The following is a 24,294-nucleotide window of genomic DNA, read 5'->3' as shown; positions in this document are numbered from 1 at the left end:
AGTGATGTCACAGAACGGGGATAATGCAGTGATGTCACAGAACAGGAATAATGCAGTGATGTCACAGTAGAGGGATAATGCAGTGATGTCACAGTACAGGGATAATGCAATGATGTCACAGTAGAGGGATAATGCAGTGATGTCACAGTAGAGGGATAATGCAGTGATGTCACACTAGAGGGATAATGCAGTGATGTCACAGTAGAGGGATAATGCAGTGATGTCACATACAGGGATAATGCAGTGATGTCACAGAACAGGGATAATGCAGTGATGTCACAGAACAGGGATAATGCAGTGATGTCACATACAGGAATAATGCAATGATGTCACATACAGGAATAATGCAATAATGTCACATAGGGGATAATGCAGTGATGCCACAGAACAGGGATAATGCAGTGATGTCACAGTAGAGGGATAATGCAGTGATGTCACAGTAGAGGGATAATGCAGTGATGTCACAGAACAGGGATAATGCAGTGATGTCACATACAGGGATAATGCAATGATGTCACAGTAGAGGGATAATGCAGTGATGTCACAGTAGAGGGATAATGCAGTGATGTCACAGTAGAGGGATAATGCAGTGATGTCACATACAGGGATAATGCAGTGATGTCACAGTAGAGGGATAATGCAGTGATGTCACAGAACAGGGATAATGCAGTGATGTCACAGAACAGGGATAATGCAGTGATGTCACATACAGGAATAATGCAATGATGTCACATAGGGGGTAATGCAGTGATGTTACATACAGGGATAATGCAGTGATGCCACAGAACAGGGATAATGCAGTGATGTCACAGTACAGGGATAATGCAGTGATGTCACATAGGGGGTAATGCAGTGATGTTACATACAGGGATAAAGCAGTAATGTCACATACAGGGATAATGCAGTGATGTCACAGTAGAGGGATAATGCAGTGATGTCACATACAGGGATAATGCAGTGATGTCACAGAACAGGCATAATGCAGTGATGTCACAGAACAGGGATAATGCAGTGATGTCACATAGGGGGATAATGCAGTGATGTCACAGAGGGATAATGCAGTGATGTCACAGTACAGGGATAATGCAGTGATGTCACACTAGAGGGATAATGCAGTGATGTCACAGTAGAGGGATAATGCAGTGATGTCACATACAGGGATAATGCAGTGATGTCACAGAACAGGGATAATGCAGTGATGTCACAGAACAGGGATAATGCAGTGATGTCACATACAGGAATAATGCAATGATGTCACATACAGGAATAATGCAATAATGTCACATAGGGGGGTAATGCAGTGATGTTACATACAGGGATAATGCAGTGATGCCACAGAACAGGGATAATGCAGTGATGTCACAGTAGAGGGATAATGCAGTGATGTCACAGTAGAGGGATAATGCAGTGATGTCACAGTAGAGGGATAATGCAGTGATGTCACAGAACAGGGATAATGCAGTGATGTCACAGAACAGGGATAATACAGTGATGTCAAAGAACAGGGATAACGCAGTGATGTCACGTACAGGGATAATGCAGTGATGTCACAGTACAGGGATAATGCAATGATGTCACAGTAGAGGGATAATGCAGTGATGTCACAGTAGAGGGATAATGCAGTGATGTCACATACAGGGATAATGCAGTGATGTCACATACAGGGATAATGCAGTGATGTCACATACAGGAATAATGCAATGATGTCACATAGGGGGTAATGCAGTGATGTTACATACAGAGATAATGCAGTGATGCCACAGAACAGGGATAATGCAGTGATGTCACAGTACAGGGATAATGCAGTGATGTCACATAGGGGGTAATGCAGTGATGTTACATACAGGGATAAAGCAGTAATGTCACATACAGGGATAATGCAGTGATGTCACAGTAGAGGGATAATGCAGTGATGTCACATACAGGGATAATGCAGTGATGTCACAGAACAGGGATAATGCAGTGATGTCACAGAACAGGGATAATGCAGTGATGTCACATAGGGGGATAATGCAGTGATGTCACAGTAGAGGGATAATGCAGTGATGTCACAGAACAGGAATAATGCAGTGATGTCACAGAACAGGAATAATGCAGTGATGTCACAAACAGGGAAGCAGCAGAAGGGGGGATGCAATGATGTCCCATTCCGGTTTCTACAGCCCCTCCATTGTCATCACTAGTTGTGCTTTACCTTCATATGGAGATGGGCCCTTTATCTGTAGGGCCCCACTGCTGCTATGGTTGCTATCCTGGCACTGATGACGTCACACCTGTACACCTGCTCAGTATGGTGCATGGTGCCGACCAATGCCAGGATGTATTTCTTGCTGCTATACTCTTCCATTTCCAGCAGTCTCACCCCAATCTGAAAATCACTGTCTTTTCCCTTTTTTTTTAAATGTATGATTTTGTGTTATTTGTTACTCCACAGTGTCACATACTGTCACATGATTCCGTCATATAACATCAAAGAACAACAAATCCCAGCATCTCAAAGTATAGCCTGGCAGTGTGTGCTCATATTTACCTCTTCAGCCGCCAAGAAAGCGAAGCGATGTTATTCGCAGATCCAATTCCTATCAATGCTGGGGAGGACGCGCTGTCTGGTTGCTATGGAAACTGAGGGGACCTAACGTCAGCAGCTTCAAGTCCTTCTATTAGCCTGTCTCTGATTTGGTCTCCAAGAACATGGCCGTAGTCCAGTGTAACGCTATGGGGAGATCCCAGCACAGGAATGGCAGCCATTTTCTCGGAGACATAAGCTTACATGAGGTACAATTATTGGACGGCAGCAATCTCTTTTGCCTCTAGTGTCGAGAAGACGCCGATTGGCAGGCGCTGTAGTACGCTCTGACGTCAGCGCGCCCGGGTGCACGTACGTGCGTGAGGTTTCCGTGTGCGCTCGGAGGTTCGGTCTGCTGTGGGGTGTTTTGAACTGGGGGCACCATGGCTTCTACGGCGGCCGGGAAGCAGCGGATCCCTAAAGTGGCCAAGGTCTGTACAGGGAGCTGCTGGAAGGAGCGGGGCGTAGTGTACTGTTACCGCTACTGGGGAAGGCGCAGACGCAGATCGTCTAGTGTGAATATGCCCATAGCAGGGTCCTCATTGAGCTGCTCTCTGTCCTGTACCTTCACACTATCACCTGTTATAGTAGCTTTTCTACATAGGACGTTGAGTGAAAACCATTTATTTAAAGGTTTTCCATAGTTCTATTTTAGGATCTGAACTGCCTCCTCATTGCCCCCTTGTCTCTTCTGACAGAGGTCCAGACTTCTCTGTTTGGGCTTTATTCTCCTAGATTTGTATAGTGATCGGCCTCTGCCGGCCATGGACCTTCCTGACCCAAAAAATCTCTCTCTTAATTCGTTGGCAGTGAAGGTGTTAATAGTGCCAGCCTCGTGATGTGCGAGGCTTGACCGCCATCCTGCAGTGAGACTATAACTCCCAGCATGTCCTGACTAGTGTGGAGCGAACTTGTGTTTTAAGTTCGGCGTCTAAAGTTCGGGTTATCGAAGAATCCCGTTATGGATTCCGCTACCACGGACAAAGTTATGGTCCGTGGTAGCGGAATCCATAATGGGATTCTTCGATAACCCGAACTTTAGATGCTGAACTTAAAACACAAGTTCGCTCAACACTAGTCCTGACCCCTCCTCATATCAGGAGATGTTAAGTGTTTTAGCTTGGGGAGGTACTGATTGGAGGTCGCCGATCAGTGCGGTTGTCACTTTCCAGGGACTGACCCATGAAGACAGTTTATTCTTAGGATACTTTCACACTTGCGTTTTTCTTTTCCGGTATTGCGTTCCGTCCTAGGGGCGCAATACCGGAAAAGAACTGATCAGTTTTATCCTAATGCATTCTGAATGGAGAGCATTACGTTCAGGATGCATCAGTTCAGTCCCTCTTACGTTTTTTGGATGGAGAAAATACCGCAGCATGCTGCAGTTTTCTCTCCAGCCAAAAATCCTTAAGGCCCCTTTCACACGGGCGAGTATTCCGCGCGGATGCGATGCGTGAGGTGAACGCATTGCACCCGCACTGAATACCGACCCATTCATTTCTATGGGGCTGTTCACATGAGCGGTGATTTTCACGCATCACTTATGCGTTGCGTGAAAATCGCAGCATGCTCTATATTCTGTGTTTTTCATGCAACGCAGGCCCCATAGAAGTGAATGGGGTTGCGTGAAAATCGCAAGCATCCACGTGCGGATGCGGTGCGATTTTCACGCACGGTTGCTAGGTGACAGTCTATTCACTGTATTATTTTCCCTTTATAACATGGTTATAAGGGAAAATAATAGCATTCTGAATACAGAATGCTGAGTAGGTGATCAATTGAGGGTTAAAAAAAAATAAAAAAAATTAACTCACCTTCTCCTCTTGTTCGCTTAGTTCCCGGTCTCTTCTTTATTTCTTAAAAGATGAACTACCGGCTAGGACCTGTGGTGACGTCAGATCACATGCTCCAATCACATGGTCCATCACCACGGTGATGGACCATGTGATTGGAGCATGTGATCTGACGTCACCAAAGGTCCTTTAGCCCACAGCTCATCATTAAAGAAGTAAAGAAGAGACCGGGAACTACGAGAACAAGAGGAGAAGGTGAGTTAATTTTTTAATTTTTTTTTAACCGTCAATTGATCACCTACTAAGCATTCTGTATTCAGAATGCTATTATTTTCCCTTATAACCATGTTATAAGGGAAAATAATAACATCTACACAACACCGAACCCAAACCTGAACTTCTGTGAAGAAGTTCAGGTTTGGGTACCAAACATGCACGATTTTTCTCACGCGAGTGCAAAACGCATTACAATGTTTTGCACTCGCGCAGAAAAATCGCGGCTGTTCCCGCAACACCCGTGTGAAAGGGGCCTAACACTTGCCGGAATGCCGGATCCGGCATTAATTTCCATTGAAATGTATTAGTGCCGCATTGATGGATCCGGTCTTCCTATCTGCGCATGCGCAGACCTTTAAATCTGTGAAAAATAAATAAATACTGGATCCATTTTTCCAGATGACACCGGAGAGACTGATCCGGTATTTCAATGCATTTGTCAGATGGATCCGTCTGATAAATGCGTCCGGTTTGCCGGATTCGGCAGGCAGTTCCGGCGACGGAACTGCCTGCCGGAATCCTCTGCCGCAAGTGTGAAAGTAGCCTAACCTGATAAGTGTCTTATCGGTGGGGACCTGACAGCTGGGTCTCCTGACGGTCACGAGAATGGGGCCCGTGCTCCCCAGTTTGAATGGCGCGGCGGTCACGTATGTACGCTGCCCATCCTTACAGCTCTATGGGTCTGCGTGTCTGCTGCTCCATTCAGGTGAGGAGCATGAGCCCCCGATCCCTTGATCAGAGGGGACACCGGAGGTCAGACACATCCCCTGCCCTGTAGATAGGGCATAAGTTGTCGTCTTGGGACAACCCCTTTAAGGGTGGTTTCAATGCAGATGTTACAAGAGGGCCGGTAGGAAATGATAAAGCACCCTACAAACACTGTAGAGATTCTCTCACTTCAGCAAGTGGTACTTATCTTGTAGAGAAAGTGAATACAAGGCACTTACTAATGTACTGTGATTGTCCATATTGCTTCCTTTGCTGGCTGGATTCATTTTTCCATCACATTATACACGGCTTGTTTCCATGGTTACCCTGCAATCCAGCAGTGAAGGTCGTGCTTGCACAATATAGGAAAATGCATTCTAGTGTCTGGGACCGTGGGAAGAAGCCCCCGTCCGGGCCACCTTGTATCTGTTCTGCAGCAGTGGTCATAACCATGGAAACAAGCAGTGTATAATGTGATGGACAAATGAATCCAGCCAGCAAAGGAAGCAATATGGACAATCACAATACATTAGGAAGTGCCTTGTATTAACTTTATCTAAATGATAAATGCCATTTGCTGAAGTGAGACAACCCCTTTTTACCCTTTTTATTGTCCCTTGGTGGGGGTTGTGGACTGCTCGGATCTCATTTTACAGGATAAAAATAGTGCTGCAGCTATTCTGCCCCCCCCCCCCCCCCAAAAAAAAAAATTGCAACAGAAGTGAGGCCAGAGACTACTGATCTTCTGAATCCGATAAGATGTCAAGATCCATGTGACATTCTTACTGTCCCCACAGATATTGTGCATCTCCGAAAGGTTTCATGGAGGATTTTGGTACTGGGCACCAGGGGGCGCCCACAGACGTCTATAGCAGCATCATGTTTACACTACGCGGTTTTCATAGATGTATGTAGAATGATCATTTGGAATCTGAGCTGCTACTTGTAGTCCTCCTGGCAGTAATAACTGCTGGGTGCCACGGTGCGAGGTCTAATGCAGATGACGCACTTTGGTGTCTGATGACAGCCGCAGTCCCTGGCCCAACCGCGGATCTAATGATCCAAATTGAAATCACTGTAGTTCCCTGTGATGCTGTTCGAGTCCTTGCATTTTTGGCTGTAATACAGTTTCTAAAATGTGCCAACAATGCGGCCGTCTGAATGAGTTTCAGACGACACGTTCACTCTGTGTGGGAGCGTGAATTCCCGTGCTGAACATGACCGCATTTTTTGCGGATCGTATGTGGACCTATTCACTTCAACGGGGCCACAAAAGATGCGGGCAGCACTCCGCGTGCTGCCCGCGTCTTTATGTCTGTTCCGCAGCCCCGCAAAGATATAGAACGTGTCCTATTCTTGTCAGGATAGGACTGTTCTAATATGGCATTGGGCGTTCCGTTTTGCAAAATGGGGGACGCGCACAGCCGGTATCCGTGGTTTGCGGACTGCAAGCAGGCAATCGCCGTGTGCATGAGCCCTATAATGAGTTATAATTCTGTGTGTCCCTGCCAGACCTCACCTGTAATGATTTGTACTGATGGCGTTATGTGAGTAAGATCATTAGAGCAGAGGTCAGGCAGGAACACACAGCATTATAAATCATTGTAATGCCATGTGGTCAAGGGAAGTCTCGCTCCCACACGGAGCATGTTTCATGCTGGTCTGAAACTGACCTAAGACAACCAGGTGATAGTGATATTAAGTTTGGCTCCCTTTGTATATATGATGCCGCTGACACTTCAGTTCTCTTCATAGGTAAAAAATAAAGCTCCGGCTGAAGTGCAGATAACAGCTGAGCAGCTGCTGAGAGAAGCCAAGGAGCGAGAACTCGAGTTACTGCCACCGCCTCCCAAGCAGAAGATCACAGATGGAGAGGAACTCAAGGACTACAAGTTAAGGAAGAGAAAGGTAAGTACTGTGTGAAAGCTAGAACGGCATAAGGGGGATTTTACCGTGTCACCCCTGCCTCCGCTGGTCATTGCAGCCCCATTCTAATACATGGGCCCATGATGCAGGTGATGGGAGAGAGAAATCAGAAGACAATGTGGTGCTAAATCAGTGCTGCTTCCCTTCTATTCTCAGAATCCATGTGGATCCCTGCGCTCGGCCCCCACCACTCATAGAGTGATGGCATATGGAATGCCCCCTAAATCCTTGCCCATGTGGCACCATATGTCAGTAAATACCAGACACTCACGTATAAAGAGCACATCCCCTTTTGCCTCTGTGTGACAAGCACCTGCTCGCCTTCCTTTCCTCCACAGTGACTGTAGTTTTTAATTTAGTTCTATTCCCCCCCCCCCCCCCCCCCCCACTCTGTGGTTTTTAAGAAAGCAAGCTGGTAAAAAAAAAAAAAAGCGCTGTGTAAATCAACAAGCGGTTTTCTCATTGAAATCAGTGGAAATGACTTGCAAGCATTCTCGGCGTGGTTTCATCTCGGCCTACACTGGCTTCCTGGTGAGCTTGTGCTATACACAGCAGCCAGCCAGAACCAACAGAGCTGCAGTGTGAGAAGGATACAGTTGCATATTTAAACCCGCTTTAGCTATATTGATGACCTATCCTCAGGAGCGGCGGGGTTGTTGCTAATCTAGTGGCCGGGAAGAAGGGAGTGCTCATAATTACGCAAGGGCTGTTGCTCCTGTTTCGGCCGCTGCCTTGCAGTGCCACAGATCTCAGTAGGAGAGCTCCAGGGCATACACAATAGCCCTGGAGCTGTTCACTCCAGGGGTGCAGAGCGAGAGCAGCTGCCATGCGTCAAAACCTTATCAGGCCTTCGGTAGACTTGCTGTAAGGCACTGTTATCTATATGTAACTGTTGTGCATCAGGAGTGCGCACGTACAGGTAAGCAGCGCTATGACATCACTACAGTGCCTCAAATAAAAGGTTAACGTCCACAGGGGAGACAGGAAGCAAGGTGATCTGGCACTGCTAAAGGGGTAAGAGGGAGATGAGACAACTGCTTTAAAGGGGTTATCCCATCTTATTGCTAGGATATGCCCCCATTGTCTGATAGGTGCGGGTCCCACCTCTGGGACCCGCACCTACAAGGAGAACGGAGCGGAGAAAGTTGACGACGGCGCATGCGCAGCTGCCCTCCATTCATTTCCATGGAGCCACTGAAAATAGTCGAGCGCTGGCTCGGCTATTTTTGTCGGCCCCATAGAAATGAATGGGAGCGGTGGCCACGCATGCGCGGTGCCCTCCCACTCACTTCAATGGGAGAGGCGGGGAGCTGCGCCTGGTGGTGGACGGACCCCGGGAAATCCGGGGTCCTCCAGCCACAACTCTCCCCGGCTCCGTTCTCCTTGTAGGTGCGGGTCCAAGAGATGGGACCCGCACCTATCAGACAATGGGGGCATATCTTAGCAATATGCCCCCATTGTCTAAGATGGCATAACCCCTTTAAGTGTACCTCTGGTTTCATTAAACTCCTGAGGCGTCCAATAGTCATTTGTGGTTTTAGAGATCTGTAGGTGTCCCCGCTGCAGACATTTCATAAAGCCGACGGTGCAGATTATTCCCACGACTATAAAGCAGCAGTCGTTCTTTTTTGCAGGATCTGATGCAGCAGATTTCATTTTTCTAATATATTCATTTTCAGGCCTTTGAAGATAACATAAGGAAAAACAGAACTGTTATCAGTAACTGGATAAAGTATGCACAATGGGAGGAAAGTCTAAAGGAGGTTCAAAGGTAAGAGCACAGCTTTCTGTCATTGGTGAGGGTCCCCTGAGCTCAGGCGGCCATTTAGAGTAAGAGAGTCCCCCCGACTGTCCCTTAATGACGGCCGATATCCCTTTTTACTGCTAGCAGTCTTTAATGGCACTCATTCCAGTGAGTGGTGATCTAGAATATCATCTGCAAGGGAGATTGAGCATTTGTGGGTCAGGTACCTATCTGAAAAATGTACAGTTTTTGCCTTCGTGTTCGCTGTAAACAAATCGCTTTTATGAGCGTGTGATTGCGGTGAGAGCAGAAGTAGGTGCTGTCACTCCCTTCATCAGTCCTGGAATCCACGTGATCACTGGGTGACGAACACGTGACCATGATGATAGGCCACTTTCACACTTGCGTTGTTAATTTCAGTATTGAGATCCGGCTCAATACCAGAATTAAACTGATCCATTTTGATTAGGCTACATTCACACGAACGTATTTTGTTTCCGTGTCCGTTTTTTTTTTTTTTTTTGAGGATTGGATGAGAACCCATTCATTTCAATGGGTCCCCAAAATATGTCCGTTCCGTAGCCCCGCAAAAAAAATAGAACATGTCCTATTCTTGTCCGTTTTGCGGACAAGGATAGGCATTGTTACAATGCATCCGCCAAAAATTTGCGGACAGCAAAACACATACGGTCGTGTAAATGTTGCCTTAGGATGTGGTTGTGTGAAATCAAAACGGAAAAAAATGGATCAGTCATTAAATACATTGAAAGTCAAAGGGTGACAGATCCGTTTTTTATTTTTAATTTTTCCGTTTTTATGACCAAACGGAAGACATCATGAACGGATCTCTTTTTCCATTCAGAATGCATGAGCACTAAACTGAAATGTTTTTTTTTCCGGTATTAAGATCCTCCGCCGGATCTCAATACCAGAAAATAACATCACAAGTGTGAAACAGGCCATAGTTGTCATTTGTCAGGGGTGTTTTCATCTGGGGCTGCTGCGGCAGCTCTACTAGAACATAAGTAATAGTATGTCTCATAGGTCGCAATAACCCCTGTACAAGCGTCATAGCCACCTGTACCGGCCATTTTACGCTCTATAAAGGGCACAGGAAGTACAGCGATACCGCTGGTGCCTGAAATATCCAATAGCAAAGCTCTGTACAGTAAGGAGCTTTCTTATTTGTAAGGAAGCTGTTGATTGGTCAGTTTGTGCGGGCTGTGGCACCGCGATCTTTACTGATACTTCTAGCAGAGTGGTGGTGGGTTAAGCAGCCTGCTGGTGGGCAATGGGCATTAGTGAATATTGGACAGGGTGCCTCCAGTGCCTAGCGCAGGCAATGATAGCCAGGTGATAAAGTACAGAGAAGTCATACACTATATTGTGCATGAGACTGTACTTTATCACTTGGCTATAATTCCCTGCTTTGCATTCACCCCAAACCCCTCCCAGGGGCTTATTAACCTTAGCCTGGCGGAAGGGGAGACAGACTATTTACATGGGACTGTATGTTGGAGACACTGACGGGAGGGCTGATATGTTATTTTACATGGGTTTGTATGTTGGAGGGGGCTGAATGGTTCCCCTGCATAAATACCAACTCTTAGGGCATGTTCACACCAACGCAGTTTATTTCTGTTGCTCTGCTCCATTAGGGTCCATTCACACATCCCTGTGTGTTTTGCGGATCCGCAAAACACGGACAGCGGCAATGTGCGTTCCGCATTTTGCGGACCGCACATTGCCGGCACTGAGAGAATATGCCTATTCTTGTCCGCTGTTGCGGACAAGAATAGGACATGTTCTATTTTTTTCAGGATCGGAATTGCGAACCTGGAAGTGCGGGTCCGCAATTCCGGATCGAGGCCGCACGTCGTGCGGCCCCTTAGAAATGAATGGGTCCGCAATTCCGTTCCGCAAAATGCGGAATGGAATTGCGGATGTGTGAATGGAGCCTCATAGGAACAGAACAATGAAAATGACAGAAGTGTCAGCACATAACTGAGATGAACGGAGCTGAACGGACTCTGGTGACTGTAATGGAGTCCATTCAGTTTCTTTTTGGGATCCTGTCTTTTTACCGGACAAAAAAAGTGCTTCTGCGACAAAGGCTACGAACGGAGCCTCCAACACTGATGTTAACAAGCCCTTAACATTGTGTAGGCCTACGTATTATTTATTTGAATTACTTAACTTTCGTACTCCTCCTCGGCTAAAAAATACTCCTCAAAAATGCTAAGAGTAGTATTTTTACTCTTTGGGAAAAAATGTAGTGCGACTGCGACCTCTGGTGGGGATAGATAGATGACACCTGGAACCCTATATATCTATAGTTGCCTGAAACAGCTGATTGGACGGAGTGTTAGGTCCCCACCGATCTAACATTGTTGACCTATCCTGAGGAGAGATCATCAATATCTGTAACCAGGACCAAAACCATGTGTGCCTTCAGGGATGGCCACCACGCTTCTCCTGTAGCAGTCCCTGCAGTGTATTTGACTGGTAGCTACATTGTGAGTAGGGTTATTCATATCAGATGCTTGTGTTACTGTATTTTCCATGATACCCATTAGGGATCGACCGATTATCGGTTTGGCCGATATTGAGGATTTTGAACGTTATCGGTATCGGCATCTATTTTGCCGATATACCGATAACGTATTGGGAACACAGAACGCGCTGCTCTCAGCGCTCTCTGTGTTCCCTCCGCAGCACAGGGGAGAAGGAAGTAGTGTCTCCTCCCCCTGTGCTGCTGCTGCCGCTGCCGCCAATTAGAGGAGAGAAGATAAGAGGAGGGGACGGGCTGTGGCCACCGCTCCACCAATGAAGATGAGTCTTTCATTCATTCATATACAGGAGGCGGCAGCTGCAGAATCACATAGCCGTCTCCCGACCTCTATGAGCTGTAGCTGCGGTCCGCGGTAGTTAACTCCTCAGGTGCCGCGGATCGCAGCTACCGCTCATAGAGGTCGGGAGCCGGCTATGTGATTCTGCAGCCAGCTCCCGCCTCCTGTATATGAATGATTGAGAGACTTATCTTCAGTGCGCCCCCCAGTATTAATCATTGGTGGCGCAGTGCGCCCCCCACCCCCATCCCAATAGTAAAAACATTGGTGGCGCAGTGCGCCCCCACCCAGTATTACTCATTGGTGGCAGTGGCCACAGGATCCCCTCTCCCCTGCTCCTCCGATTGGAGCCCCAGCAGTGTGATCCTGGGGCTCCGATCGGTTACCATGGCAGCCAGGACGCTACTGAAGCCCTGGCTGCCATGGTAAGCTCCATGCTGCTGTGTGCACTATGCACAGAGCAGCAGGGACAGTGTGATGTCCTATTCACCCTGATAGAGCTCTATCAGGGTGAATAGGACAAGGGTTCTAGTCCCTAAGGGGGCTAAAAGTTAGTAAAAAAAAAAAACACAAAAATATTAAGTATAAATGAAAAAGATTAAAAAAAAATAATAATAAATAAATACACATTAACAATAAACAAAAAAAATACACATTAACAATAAACATATTAATTTTCAGCAGATTTGTGTAGGGTTTTTTTTTTTTTTCTCAAAAATGAAAATTCCCAGAATATCGGTATAAATTATCGGCTATCGGCCTGAAAGTTCACAAATTATCGGTATCGGACCTAAAAAATCAATATCGGTCGATCCCTAATACCCATTTCCCTTTATGCTGTCTGTAGTTATTGTGGATGCAGGCGGAAACGGGCGACCCCTTGTGTAGTAAGTGACTTGATCGTATATCATTCACATTTGCAGTGGTAACGCTGGTCAGTATTTAGCCATGTCTCCTACGATATTTGTAGGGTGTTTTTTCTGTATTTTCTCTATCTGTAGAGGATTACTGTTGTTTTGTTTCTGTAGAGCCCGATCTATATACGAACGAGCCTTAGATGTGGATCACAGGAATATTACATTATGGCTCAAGTACGCAGAGATGGAGATGAAGAATCGCCAGGTTAACCATGCACGTAACATCTGGGATAGAGCCATCACCATCCTTCCTAGAGTCAACCAGTTCTGGTAAGCAGGAAGCTAATGGTACTCAGGTTAGTGACATGGTTCGTCCGTATACTACATTTCATGGTTCATTTTAAAGGTACAAGTACACCTACATGGAGGAGATGCTGGGCAACGTGGCGGGCACAAGGCAGGTGTTTGAGCGCTGGATGGAGTGGCAGCCTGAAGAACAAGCTTGGCATTCCTACATCAATTTTGAGCTTCGGTACAAGGAGGTTGACAGAGCACGGTCCATATATGAAAGCTATATCCTTTCCATTGCTAAAAGTTCTCACTGTATAGATCACAAGACCAGTGTGTACCATGCCTGATACCCAGCTGAAAAAGACAAGGCGCTTTGTGAGGATAGTCCCGGTTGTCAGGTATTCTCACTTGCAAGGCAGGCATCTAAGTATACTCCTTTCTTATGTTTTTTTCCCCCCAGCTGTATAATAGGCTGTCCTATACCTGCAGTCTTAGACTGTCAGCAGTGGGGACCACTTACGGTCGGGAACCCTAGGTGGTTTTCTGGCTTGTTACATTGGTAATGTCTGAAATTATTGCTACCTAGGCTGAGATTCGGAGATCCAGCAGCCTGATGTCAGCCGGGCACAAAACCTTTGCATGCAATGGTTTTTGTAAATCACAGAAAAAAATGCACCAAACGGATATGCCACTGACTATACTAGCTGGTCATACAAGTAGATATTAAAAGCTGAGACTTTTGCCAATATCTTCCTGTCAGGAACACATCGGAGCCCTTAATGCACCACGTCACGGTCTCTCAGCATGGCAAGGGGTCCTACCACTACGCTAACTATGGTGTGAACAAGGTCTGAAGGTGATGAAATCCAGCTCACAGCCAAGCTTCCACACAACCGCATAGCAGGACAACTAATGCAATGTGAATGAAGCCAGACTGTAAGCCACACCCATATCGGACCGTGTGATGGAGGTTTCCAGGGGCAAAAGAGTGTTTAATGCCAGGTAAAGGCACATTCAATACATATAAAACAAAATCACAGAAATATCGTGGCAAATATGGGGGAACTGCTCAAACCCCAAACACTGTAGCGTGTTTCTCATTGGGGGAGCAGTCCCACCGCATGTGGACCGCAGCAAACGACCATGGTTGGTCCAGCCGAAACCCAGCATTTATGCCGGAAATTGTTTGGATCACTAACGGAAATCATTGCGGTCAATGAGGATCTGGCGTTGAAGTAGAAGATCTGGCAACTCTGGATCCTGTGATTTAGAGCAGGCTGCCAGATCTCTACACGGAGATGTGAACGAAGCCTTACAAATGTGCATCATTTCACACAGACCTTTCAAATGCAAAATAATGGGAATACCCCTTTATAGTCTTTTCCCATCGTAGAATGGCTAAGCTGTTTCTGTAGTTCTCACTACCTCTGGCCCGCCGCATCCATGCGGGGTGGGGGGGCATTCCAGAGATAGTACCTATTGGACATGCCCACAAAGGCACTGGATTTCGGCTGCAGGAAAAGAAAGATCTCACAAGTATACAGGGCTGGCCGGAGGATACAGGGAAGGAGTTAGGCACGAGTAAGGCCGGGGGGGCCTGGGCACTTGCAGCAAACATGCCGTCCCTGGAAATGGCTAAAACGGATGCAAAATGGGCATTCCAGATGCTCAGGATTATTATTATTATTTTTTTTAATGATCTGTTTGTTTCCTGTTTTTCTTACGGAACGGAAAATAAAACGGCGATGTGAACCAAGCCTAACCAGTTTAAGCTAAGGAAATGCGACATTTCTTGAACCATGCGCTGGGTCGTGAATTTGAGTGTTGGTGTTTCTTTTTAGTTTTGAGACTGCTGCAGGTAGAGAAGACTGTGGGGCACATTTACTAAGGCTGTCTAATAGACAGGCAGTGACAAAATGCACCAAATGTCTTACGCACATCTGTGTGATGGATTTGGCGCGTCTTATATGAAGTTAGACACTTTCTATCCCTTGTATCAGCTGAAGACTGGTCTAACTTCACACAGTTTTTGGTGCCAATAAACTTGGGCATGCTTTTAAATAAATCTGACGTATTTTACACCTAACCACGTCCCCTTGTGTAGAAGCTTTTGGTGCCAATCAATAATAAATGTTGTCTAAATTGAGTTGTGCCAAACAGAAAGCTTGCGGCAGAATTGTTGCATAAGCGCCCTGGAACACGCGGGCCTGTGTGTGCAGATTTTCCTTAACACACGTGCACTTGTCATTGTACACCCCGATGTAAAGAACTGGATCAAGTACGCCCGGTTTGAAGAAAAGCATGGTTACATAGCTCATGCGAGGAAGGTTTTTGAGCGTGCAGTGGAGTTTTTTGGAGAGTATCACATGGATGAGAATCTGTACGTAGCTTTTGCTAAATTTGAGGAGAATCAAAAAGAGGTGAGTTCATTGATTTTATATTTTTCCCAGTTGCATTTTCTCAATTTTCTGTTCACGCTTGAATTGTATATAAACAGTCTATAGGCTCGTGCACACTGGTTGCAGACCTTTAGCATGGAGCCATACAGCCTCGATGCACTGCTGTTTTTTTTTTTTTGTTTTGTTTTGTTTTAGAGTACTTTCACATTAGCGTTTTTCTTTTCCGGCATAGAGTTCTGTCACAGGGGCTCTATCCCGGAAAAGAACTGATCAGGCATATCCCCATGCATTCTGAATGGAGAGTAATCCGTTCAGTTTGCATCAGGGTGTCTTCAGTTTAGTCATTTTGACTGATCAGGCAAAAGAGAAAACCGTAGCATGCTACGGTTTTATCTCCGGCGAAAAAAACTGAAGACTTGCCTGAATGCATAGGAATGTATTAGTGCCGGATCCGGCATTCAGGATACTGGAATGCCCGATCCGTCCTTCCGGTCTGCGCATGCGCAGACTGAAAAAAAGGTGAAAAAAATAAATGCCGTATCCGTTTTGCCGGATGACACCGGAAAGACGGATCCGGCATTTCAATGCATTTTTTTCGACTGATCAGGCATTTTTAAGACTGATAAGGATCCTGATCAGTCTTACTAATGCCATCAGTTGGCATACGTTTTGCCTGATCCGGCAGGCAGTTCCGGCGACAGAACTGCTTGCCGAATCTCTCTGCCGCAAGTGTGAAAGTACCCTAAATGAGACTGTAAATGTAATATTACTTTTGTCCACAAGGTGGCAGCGTGTCATTTCATATGAACTCTGAAGAATTATTATCATTGTTAGGGATCTTTCACACTTGCGTTGTTCTGTTCCGGCATAGAGTTCCGTAGTCGGGGCTCTATGCCAGAAGAATCCTGATCAGGATTATCCCCATGCATTCTGAATGGAGAGAAATCTGTTCAGGATGCATCAGGATGTCTTCAGTTCCGGTACGGAACGTTTTTTGGCCGGAGAAAATACCGCAGCATGCTGCGCTTTTTGCTCCGGTCAAAAATCCTGAACACTTGCCGCAAGGCCGGATCCGGAATTAATGCCCATTGAAAGGCATTAATCCGGATCCGGCCTTAAGCTAAACGTCGTTTCGGCGCATTACTGGATCAGACGTTTAGCTTTTTCTGAATGGTTACCATGGCTCCCAGGACACTAAAGTCCTGTTTGCCATGGTAAAGTGTAGTGGGGAGCGGTGGAGCAGTATACTTACCGTCCGTGCGGCTCCCAGGGCGCTTCAGAGTGACGTCAGGGCGCCCCACGCGCATGGATGACGTGATCACATGGATCACGTCATCCATGCGCATGGGGCGCTCTGACGTCATTCTGGAGCGCCCCGGGAGCCGCACGGACGGTAAGTATACTGCTCCCCCGCTCCCCACTACTACTATGGCAGCCAGGACTTTATTAGCGTCCTGGCTGCCATAATAACGCTGAACGCATTTTGAAGACGGATCCGTCTTCAAATGCTTTCAGTTCACTTGCGTTGTTACGGATCCGGCGGGCACCTCCGGCAAATGGAGTACACGACGGATCCGGACAACGCAAGTATGAAAGAGCCCTTAGGCACCATTCACACGTCCGTAGAATGGGTCCGCATCCGTTCTGCAATTATCCGGAATGGGTGGGGACCCATTCATTCTCTGGGGCCGGAAGAGATGCGGAGAGCACACTAGGTGCTCTTCGAATCCGAATTTCCGGAGCGCGCCCCCAATCTTCCAGTCCGCAGCTCCGCAAGAAAATAGAGCATGTCCTATTCTTGTCCACAATTTGCGGACAAGAATAGGCATTTCTGTGGGGGTGCCGGCCGGGTGTATTGCAGGTCCGCAATTTGCGGATCCGCAATGCACTACGGATGCCTGAATGGACCCTTATAGTTATTATTACACTGCCAGAATATGAAAAAAGAACATCTGGAAAACCTAATGCTATTGAGCTGAGACTGACAAAGTGTAAACTGCTAGTGGTGCTTGGTCAATGACCACACTACTAAGGTGGTGCCCCCTTTATTTTGGGTTCTGCAGCAGGGTGTATGTTGAGGCAGGGTCACATTAATACTGGGTGGCATCTCCCGTTGCTGTGATACAGCCTGCCACTCTGACATGGTAACGCGGTCATACAGATGCTGGATCCGTAGATCAGCCAAGATGGTTGTCAGCTGCTGTGCATGGGAAATCTGTCGCCCCATCCAGTCCCAGACATTCTCAATAGGGGAGAGATTTGGTGATGGCGTTTGCCAGGGGAGCTGCTGGATATCATGAAGCATATGTTGCATACAGCAGGCAGAGTGTGGGCAGGTGTTTTCTTGTTGGCGCACCACATCAAAAAAGGCAGTAGGACTGGTCCACAATACCCTGGACATACTGAAGGCTGGTCAGTGGTGCCTTCACAAATCCCAGATGGTAACGCCCCACAACTTGACACCTCGAGTTTCCGCACTATGCCTGATGACATTGGGTGCTCTCCTGTGAACTATTGGTGGCCATCAATGGCAACAGTGTTCAGTGATGAAAGCAGGGTCTGCCTTGGTGCCAATGATGGCTGTACAACAGTTCACAGGAGGGCTACTGCCATCATGCATATTGCAGAGACACTGGATAAGGCTTAACAAGTTAAGTAATGGATAGCGAGAGTTTTATATCGCAGTCTTCTGCACTTTTCTAGTAGATAATGTAAACTCATCGATCACTGCCAGCCTTATGTATACTGCATATGCGGGGCAGCACGGTGGCTCAGTGGTTAGCACTGGTGCCTTGCAGCGCTGGGGTCCTTGGTTCCAATCCGACCAAGGACAACATCAGCATGGAGTTTATGTTCTCCCCGTGTTTGCGTGGGTTTCATCTCCCACACTCCAGGATATACTGATAGTGAGCTCCAGTGGGGACACCAATTGATGCTAATGTCTGTAAAGCTCTGCAGAATGTGTCAGTGCTATATAAGTGAGTAAAATACATTAAAAAAAAACATTATAATAAATGTCACAAAAGCCCGTCACTTTGTGATAAAGATAGTTGACACTGGTTTGCACTTGTAATAGTCTATTTAGTCTATTTCTGTTTGTTTCAATTGTATATTATCTTCCTACTGTGTTATGCAGTCAGAAAGGGTACGTGTCATATACAAATATGCCCTGGACAGAATCCCGAAACAGCAAGCCCAAGACCTGTTCAAAAACTATACTGTATTTGAAAAGAAGTATGGTGACCGGCGAGGAATTGAAGATATCATTGTGAATAAGAGGAGGTTTCAGTATGAGGAAGAAGTCAAAGTAAGTAATCACATCTTCTTTCCAGTGCCCTCATATTTCATGTCGTGAGACTTCTCGTTTCCATTACCTTGCCTAATAAATCAATTATTTTCCTTCAAGGCCAATCCCCATAACTATGATGCCTGGTTTGACTACTTGCGATTGATGGAGAGTGATGCCGATGCAGACACAGTCCGAGAAGTATATGAACGGGCTATTGCCAATATTCCACCCACTAAAGAGAAGAGGCACTGGAAGAGATATATCTATTTATGGATAAATTATGGCTTGTATGAGGAGCTGGAGGCAAAGGTATGTAGAAAGCCACCCGTTACCTGGGAGACCCTGCACTCCAGATTTCTGATTTTGCAACTTTTTAGGCTTATTTGCACATAAAGTTTGACATGCTTATACCACTCACTCCTGATTAAGAAGTGGGTGGGAAAGTTGGCATGGTTAGTCCATCGTAAAAGAGCTACTAATTATTAATGCCAATGCTGAATATTAATCAGTGAATAATAATGTGCAAATATTAATAATTCCGCCTATCTTCAAGGGTCACTAGTAGGGATCGACCGATATTGATTTTTTAGCGCCGATACCGATAATTTGTGAACTTTCAGGCCGATAGCCGATAATTTATACCGATATTCTGGGAATTTTCATTTTTGAAAAAAAATTATTTCCTACACAAATCTGCTGAAAATTAATATGTTTATTGTTAACGTGTATTTTTATTTTATTTTTTAAAATCTTTCTTTTTCATTTATACTTTTTATTTATATATATATATATATATATATATATATATATATATATATATATATTATTATTTTTTTTACTAACTTTTAGCCCCCTTAGGGACTAGAACCCTTGTCCTATTCACCCTGATAGATCTCTATCAGGGTGAATAGGATCTCACACTGTCCCTGCTGCTCTGTGCTTTGTGCACACAGCAGCATGGAGCTGAACATGGCAGCCAGGGCTTCAGTAGCGTCCTGGCTGCCATGGTAACCGATCGGAGCCCCAGGATTACACAGCTGGGGCTCTGATCGGAGGAGCAGGGGAGAGGGGATCCTGTGGCCACTGCCACCAATGATTGATACTGGGGGTGGGGGGGCGCACTGCGCCACCAACGTTTTTCATACTGGGATGGGGGTGGGGGGCGCACTACGCCACCAATGATTAATACTGGGGGGCTTGGGGGGCGCACTGCGCCACCAATGAAGAGAAATCTCTCATTAATTCATATACAGGAGGCGGTTGCTGGCTGCAGAATCACATAGCCGGCTCCCGACCTCTATGAGCGGTAGCTGCGATCCGCGACACCTAAGGGGTTAACTACCGCAGATCGCAGCTACCGCTCATAGAGGTCGGGAGCCGGCTATGTGATTCTGCAGCCAGCAACCGCCTCCTGTATATGAATTAATGAAAGACTTATCTTCATTGGTGGAGCGGTGGCCACAGCCCCTCCCCTTCTTTTGTCCTCTAATTGGCGGCAGCAGCAGCATCGGGGGAAGGAGACACTGCTTCCTTCTCCCCTGTGCTGCTGAGGGAACACGGAGAGCGCTGAGAGCAGCGCGTTCTGTGTTCCCAATACGTTATCTGTATATCGGCAAAATAGATGCCGATACTGATAACGGTCAAAATCCTGAATGTCGGCCGATTAATATCGGTAAAACCGATAATCGGTCGATCACTAGTCTCTAGGGGTTGCCTAGTTTCCCTCCCTTTTTCATTGGTATAACTCTCTATTACCTTTCCTTATTTGTTTGCGCTAAGCCACGACAGTGTTATAACGAAAATACTTTTATTGTACACAAATCTAACACAGTATGTTGCATAAAATATATAAACACAGTAAAGTTTCAGTGTACTTCAGTACACATAACCATCAAAAGGTATTAAGTATACAAACTCTACACGTGGAATTATATTCAACACATCAGCTACAATACCTTACAGTACTACTGTCCACCCGCAATTCTACATGCACAATGCACTCATTACTGCACCAGTGACCACAAAACCCACCTGGCTCTAACTGTCCCTATAACTAAGGGATACACAATAAAAGGCTAAGGAAAAGAAGTTTGCTGTGTGGATAACAGCGGGACAAGGGGTTAGGGCTATTAGCAGAGGGTAAGGTAGCATAGGGTCCGTAGGTGAGAGGAAAGATACTTAGGTTGCCTCTAGCTCCAGCAGAGACTTTCTTAGAGATGATGGTAAAGTGTGTGGAGGGCAGGGTGTCCAGTGTGCAGTCTCATTTGAGCTACCAGTGTTGGGCTATTTAAGCCCAAAGTGCTCTTCCCCCCCCTTCCCAGCCTATGGCGCAGGGATATGACATCATGTGCAGGAATGCAGGTATCATTTTGACCATCTGGACTCAAGGAAGTTCCGAGATTGTAAAAGGTAGCTGAGAAAGACCCAAATGTGGCTTGAGGATACAGAACAAAGGGCCCCAGGATCTGTAACTAGCAGTATCCTATCCAATGTGTCAAGAGTTAGGAAGGAAGACTAATGAATCTTTTGATGCATGTGTCTTTACAGAGGAAGAGGTTCTAAGTCAGCTGTCTAAAATTAATACAGATAAGTCACAGGGGCCTGATGGGAAACACTCAAAGCTATTAAAAGAGCTCAGCGGTGAACTAGCAAAACCATTAACAGATTTATTTAACCAATCACTGGTAACAGGAGTCGTCCCAGAAGATTGGAAATTAGCAAATGTTGTGCCCATTCACAAGAAAGGTAGTAGGGAGGAATCGGGCAACTATAGGCCAGTAAGCCTGACATCAATAGTGGGGAAATTAATGGAAACCATACTTAAGGGGAGGATTGTGGAACATCTAAAATCCCATGTATTGAAAGATGAAAAACAGCATAGGTTTACTTCAGGGAGATCATGTCAAACTAATGTTATAGATTTTTTTGATTGGGTGACTAAAATAATAGATGGAGGAGGTGCAGTAGACATCACTTATCTAGACTTCAGTAAGGCTTTTGATACTGTCCCACATAGAAGGCTTATCAATAAACTGCAGTCTTTTGCTTGGACTCCCATATTGTTGAATGGATTAGGCAGTGGCTGAGGGACAGACAACAGAGGGTTGTAGTCAATGGAGTATATTCAGACCATGGTCTTGTTACCAGTGGGGTACCTCAGGGATCTGTTCTGGGACCCAAATTGTTTTATATCCTTATCAGCAAAATTGCAGAAGGCCTCGATGGTAAGGTGTGTCTTTTTGCTGATGACACAAAGATTTGTAACAGGGTTGATGTTCCTGGAGGGATACACCAAATGGAAAAGGATTGAGGAAAACTAGAGGAATGGTCAAAAATCTGGAAACTAAAATGTAATGTTGATAAGTGCAAGATAATGCACCTGGGGCGTAAAAACCCAAGAGCAGAATATAAAATCAGTGATACAGTCCTAACCTCAGTATCTGAGGAAAGGGATTTAGGGGTCATTATTTCAGAAGACTTAAAGGTAGGCAGACAATGTCATAGAGCAGCAGGAAATGCTAGCAGAATGCTTGGGTGTATAGGGAGAGGCATTACTAGTAGAAAGAGGGAGGTGCTCATGCCGCTCTACAGAGCACTAGTGAGACCTCATTTGGAGTATTGTGCGCAGTACTGGAGACCATATCTCCAGAAGGATATTGATACTTTGGAGAGAGTTCAGAGAAGAGCTACTAAACTAGTACATGGATTGCAGGATAAAACTTACCAGAAAAGATTAAAGGACCTTAACATGTATAGCTTGGAAGAAAGACGAGACAGAGGGAATATGATAGGAACTTCTAAATACATAAAGGGAATCAACAAGGTAAAAGAAGAGGAGAGAATATTTAAAAGAAGAAAAACTGGACATAGTTTTAAATTAGAGGGGCAAAGGTTTAAAAGTAATATCAGGAAGTATTACTTTACTGAGAGAGAAGTGGATGCATTGAATAGCCTTCCTGCAGAAGTGGTAGCTGCAAATACAGTGAAGGAGTTTAAGCATGCATGGGATAGGCATAAGGCCATCCTTCATATAAGATAGGGCCAGGGGCTATTCATAGTATTCAGTATATTGGGCAGACTAGATGGGCCAAATGGTTCTTATCTGCCGACACATTCTATGTTTCAGAGCATCTTCCCGCACAAGTAGGCCTGAGAGGAAATTAAATGGTGTGTGTGTGTGTGTGTGTATATATATATATATATATATATATATATATATATATATATATATATATATATATATATATTACAATACATACATACACACACACACACACACACACACACACACACACACACACACACACAGGTGCCTATTTTGACACATACCGTATTTTTCGCCCCATAAGACGCAAAATGCCCCTGGGAGGAGGAGCTGGGGGCCGGCAATAGCGGCGGGGCGGTGCAGTCAGTGTACTATAGTCCTGCCACTCCGGTATACTAATATAAAATGTCTTATTCAATTAATAGTTATTAAATATGTCCCACCACTCCTAATAGTACCGTACATCCTAACCGCTTCAGTAGAATGCCGGCCGGGCGGCAGCGTAACTCCCTGATGTCACGTGCCTGTGCCGCCTACTTTATGAATGAAGCAGGCGGCACAGGCAAGTGACGTTAGTGAGTGACGCGCCGGCCTGCTGGCATTGTACAGAAGCTATTAGGATGTACGGTACTATTAGGAGTTGGGGGACATGTTTAATAACTATTAATTGAATTAAAGACATTTTACATTAGTATACTGGAGCGGGGGCAAGGGGGGATCTGTGGATGACATTTTTATGGGGGACATCTGTGAATGGCACTGTTATGGGCTGGGGGGTCTGTGGATGGCACTGTTATGGGGTGGGGGGGGTCTGTGGATGGCACTGTTATGGGGTGGGGGGGTCTGTGGATGGTACTGTTATGGGGTGGGGGGGTCTGTGGATGGTACTGTTATGGGGTGGGGGGGGGCTCTGTGGATGGTAATGTTATGGGGTGGGGGGGGTCTGTGGATGGCACTGTTATGGGGTGGGGGGGGGTCTGTGGATGGCACTGTTATGGGGTGGGGGGGGTCTGTGGATGGCACATATATAGCAGTGCCACCCACAGATCCATCCCCCATAACAGTGTCCGTCATAGATTCCCCCCCCCCGCATAACAGTGTCAGTCATCCACAGATCCCCCCCCATAACAGTGTCCGTCATCCACAGATCCCCCCCCATAACAGTGTCCGTCATCCACAGATCCCCCCCATAACAGTGTCCGTCATCCACAGATCCCCCCATAACAGTGTCCGTCATCCACAGATCCCCCCCCCCCTCTATAACAGTGTCCGTCATCCACAGATCCCCCCCCCCTCTATAACAGTGTCCGTCATCCACAGATCCCCCCCCCATAACAGTGTCCGTCATCCACAGATCCCCCCCCATAACAGTGTCCGTCATCCACAGATCCCCCCCCATAAGTGTCCGTCATCCACAGATCCCCCCCATAAGTGTCCGTCATCCACAGATCCCCCCCCCATAACAGTGTCCGTCATCCACAGATCCCCCCCATAAGTGTCCGTCATCCACAGATCCCCCCCATAACAGTGTCTGTCATCCACAGATCCCCC

The 24,294-nt window shown here is 46.2% G+C and overlaps 2 protein-coding genes across 2 annotated transcripts in view; one reads left to right on the top strand and one right to left on the bottom strand.

Annotated features, from left to right (window-relative positions):
* The window catches only part of CFAP61 (cilia and flagella associated protein 61), a 320,844-nt gene extending 318,246 nt beyond the window's left edge, over nt 1-2,598 (bottom strand). Inside the window, exon 1 of the mRNA XM_040429693.1 lies at nt 2,531-2,598. The gene's annotated coding sequence lies outside the window, so the exon portion shown is untranslated. The remainder of the gene's footprint in view (nt 1-2,530) is intronic.
* Nucleotides 2,599-2,868: 270 nt separating this feature from the next.
* CRNKL1 (crooked neck pre-mRNA splicing factor 1) overlaps nt 2,869-24,294 on the top strand; it is a 41,217-nt gene continuing 19,791 nt past the window's right edge. The window contains exons 1-8 of the mRNA XM_040429691.1: nt 2,869-2,997; nt 7,099-7,251; nt 8,949-9,040; nt 12,891-13,049; nt 13,126-13,292; nt 15,252-15,430; nt 18,546-18,716; nt 18,816-19,007. Of these exons, the coding sequence (XP_040285625.1) occupies nt 2,950-2,997; nt 7,099-7,251; nt 8,949-9,040; nt 12,891-13,049; nt 13,126-13,292; nt 15,252-15,430; nt 18,546-18,716; nt 18,816-19,007 (1,161 nt within the window). The 5' untranslated portion in view covers nt 2,869-2,949. The remainder of the gene's footprint in view (nt 2,998-7,098; nt 7,252-8,948; nt 9,041-12,890; nt 13,050-13,125; nt 13,293-15,251; nt 15,431-18,545; nt 18,717-18,815; nt 19,008-24,294) is intronic.

The sequence above is a fragment of the Bufo bufo genome, chromosome 4 (assembly GCF_905171765.1).
Source record: "Bufo bufo chromosome 4, aBufBuf1.1, whole genome shotgun sequence".
Taxonomy (NCBI): Eukaryota; Metazoa; Chordata; class Amphibia; order Anura; family Bufonidae; genus Bufo; species Bufo bufo.
This window is presented reverse-complemented; position numbering and strand designations above follow the sequence as displayed.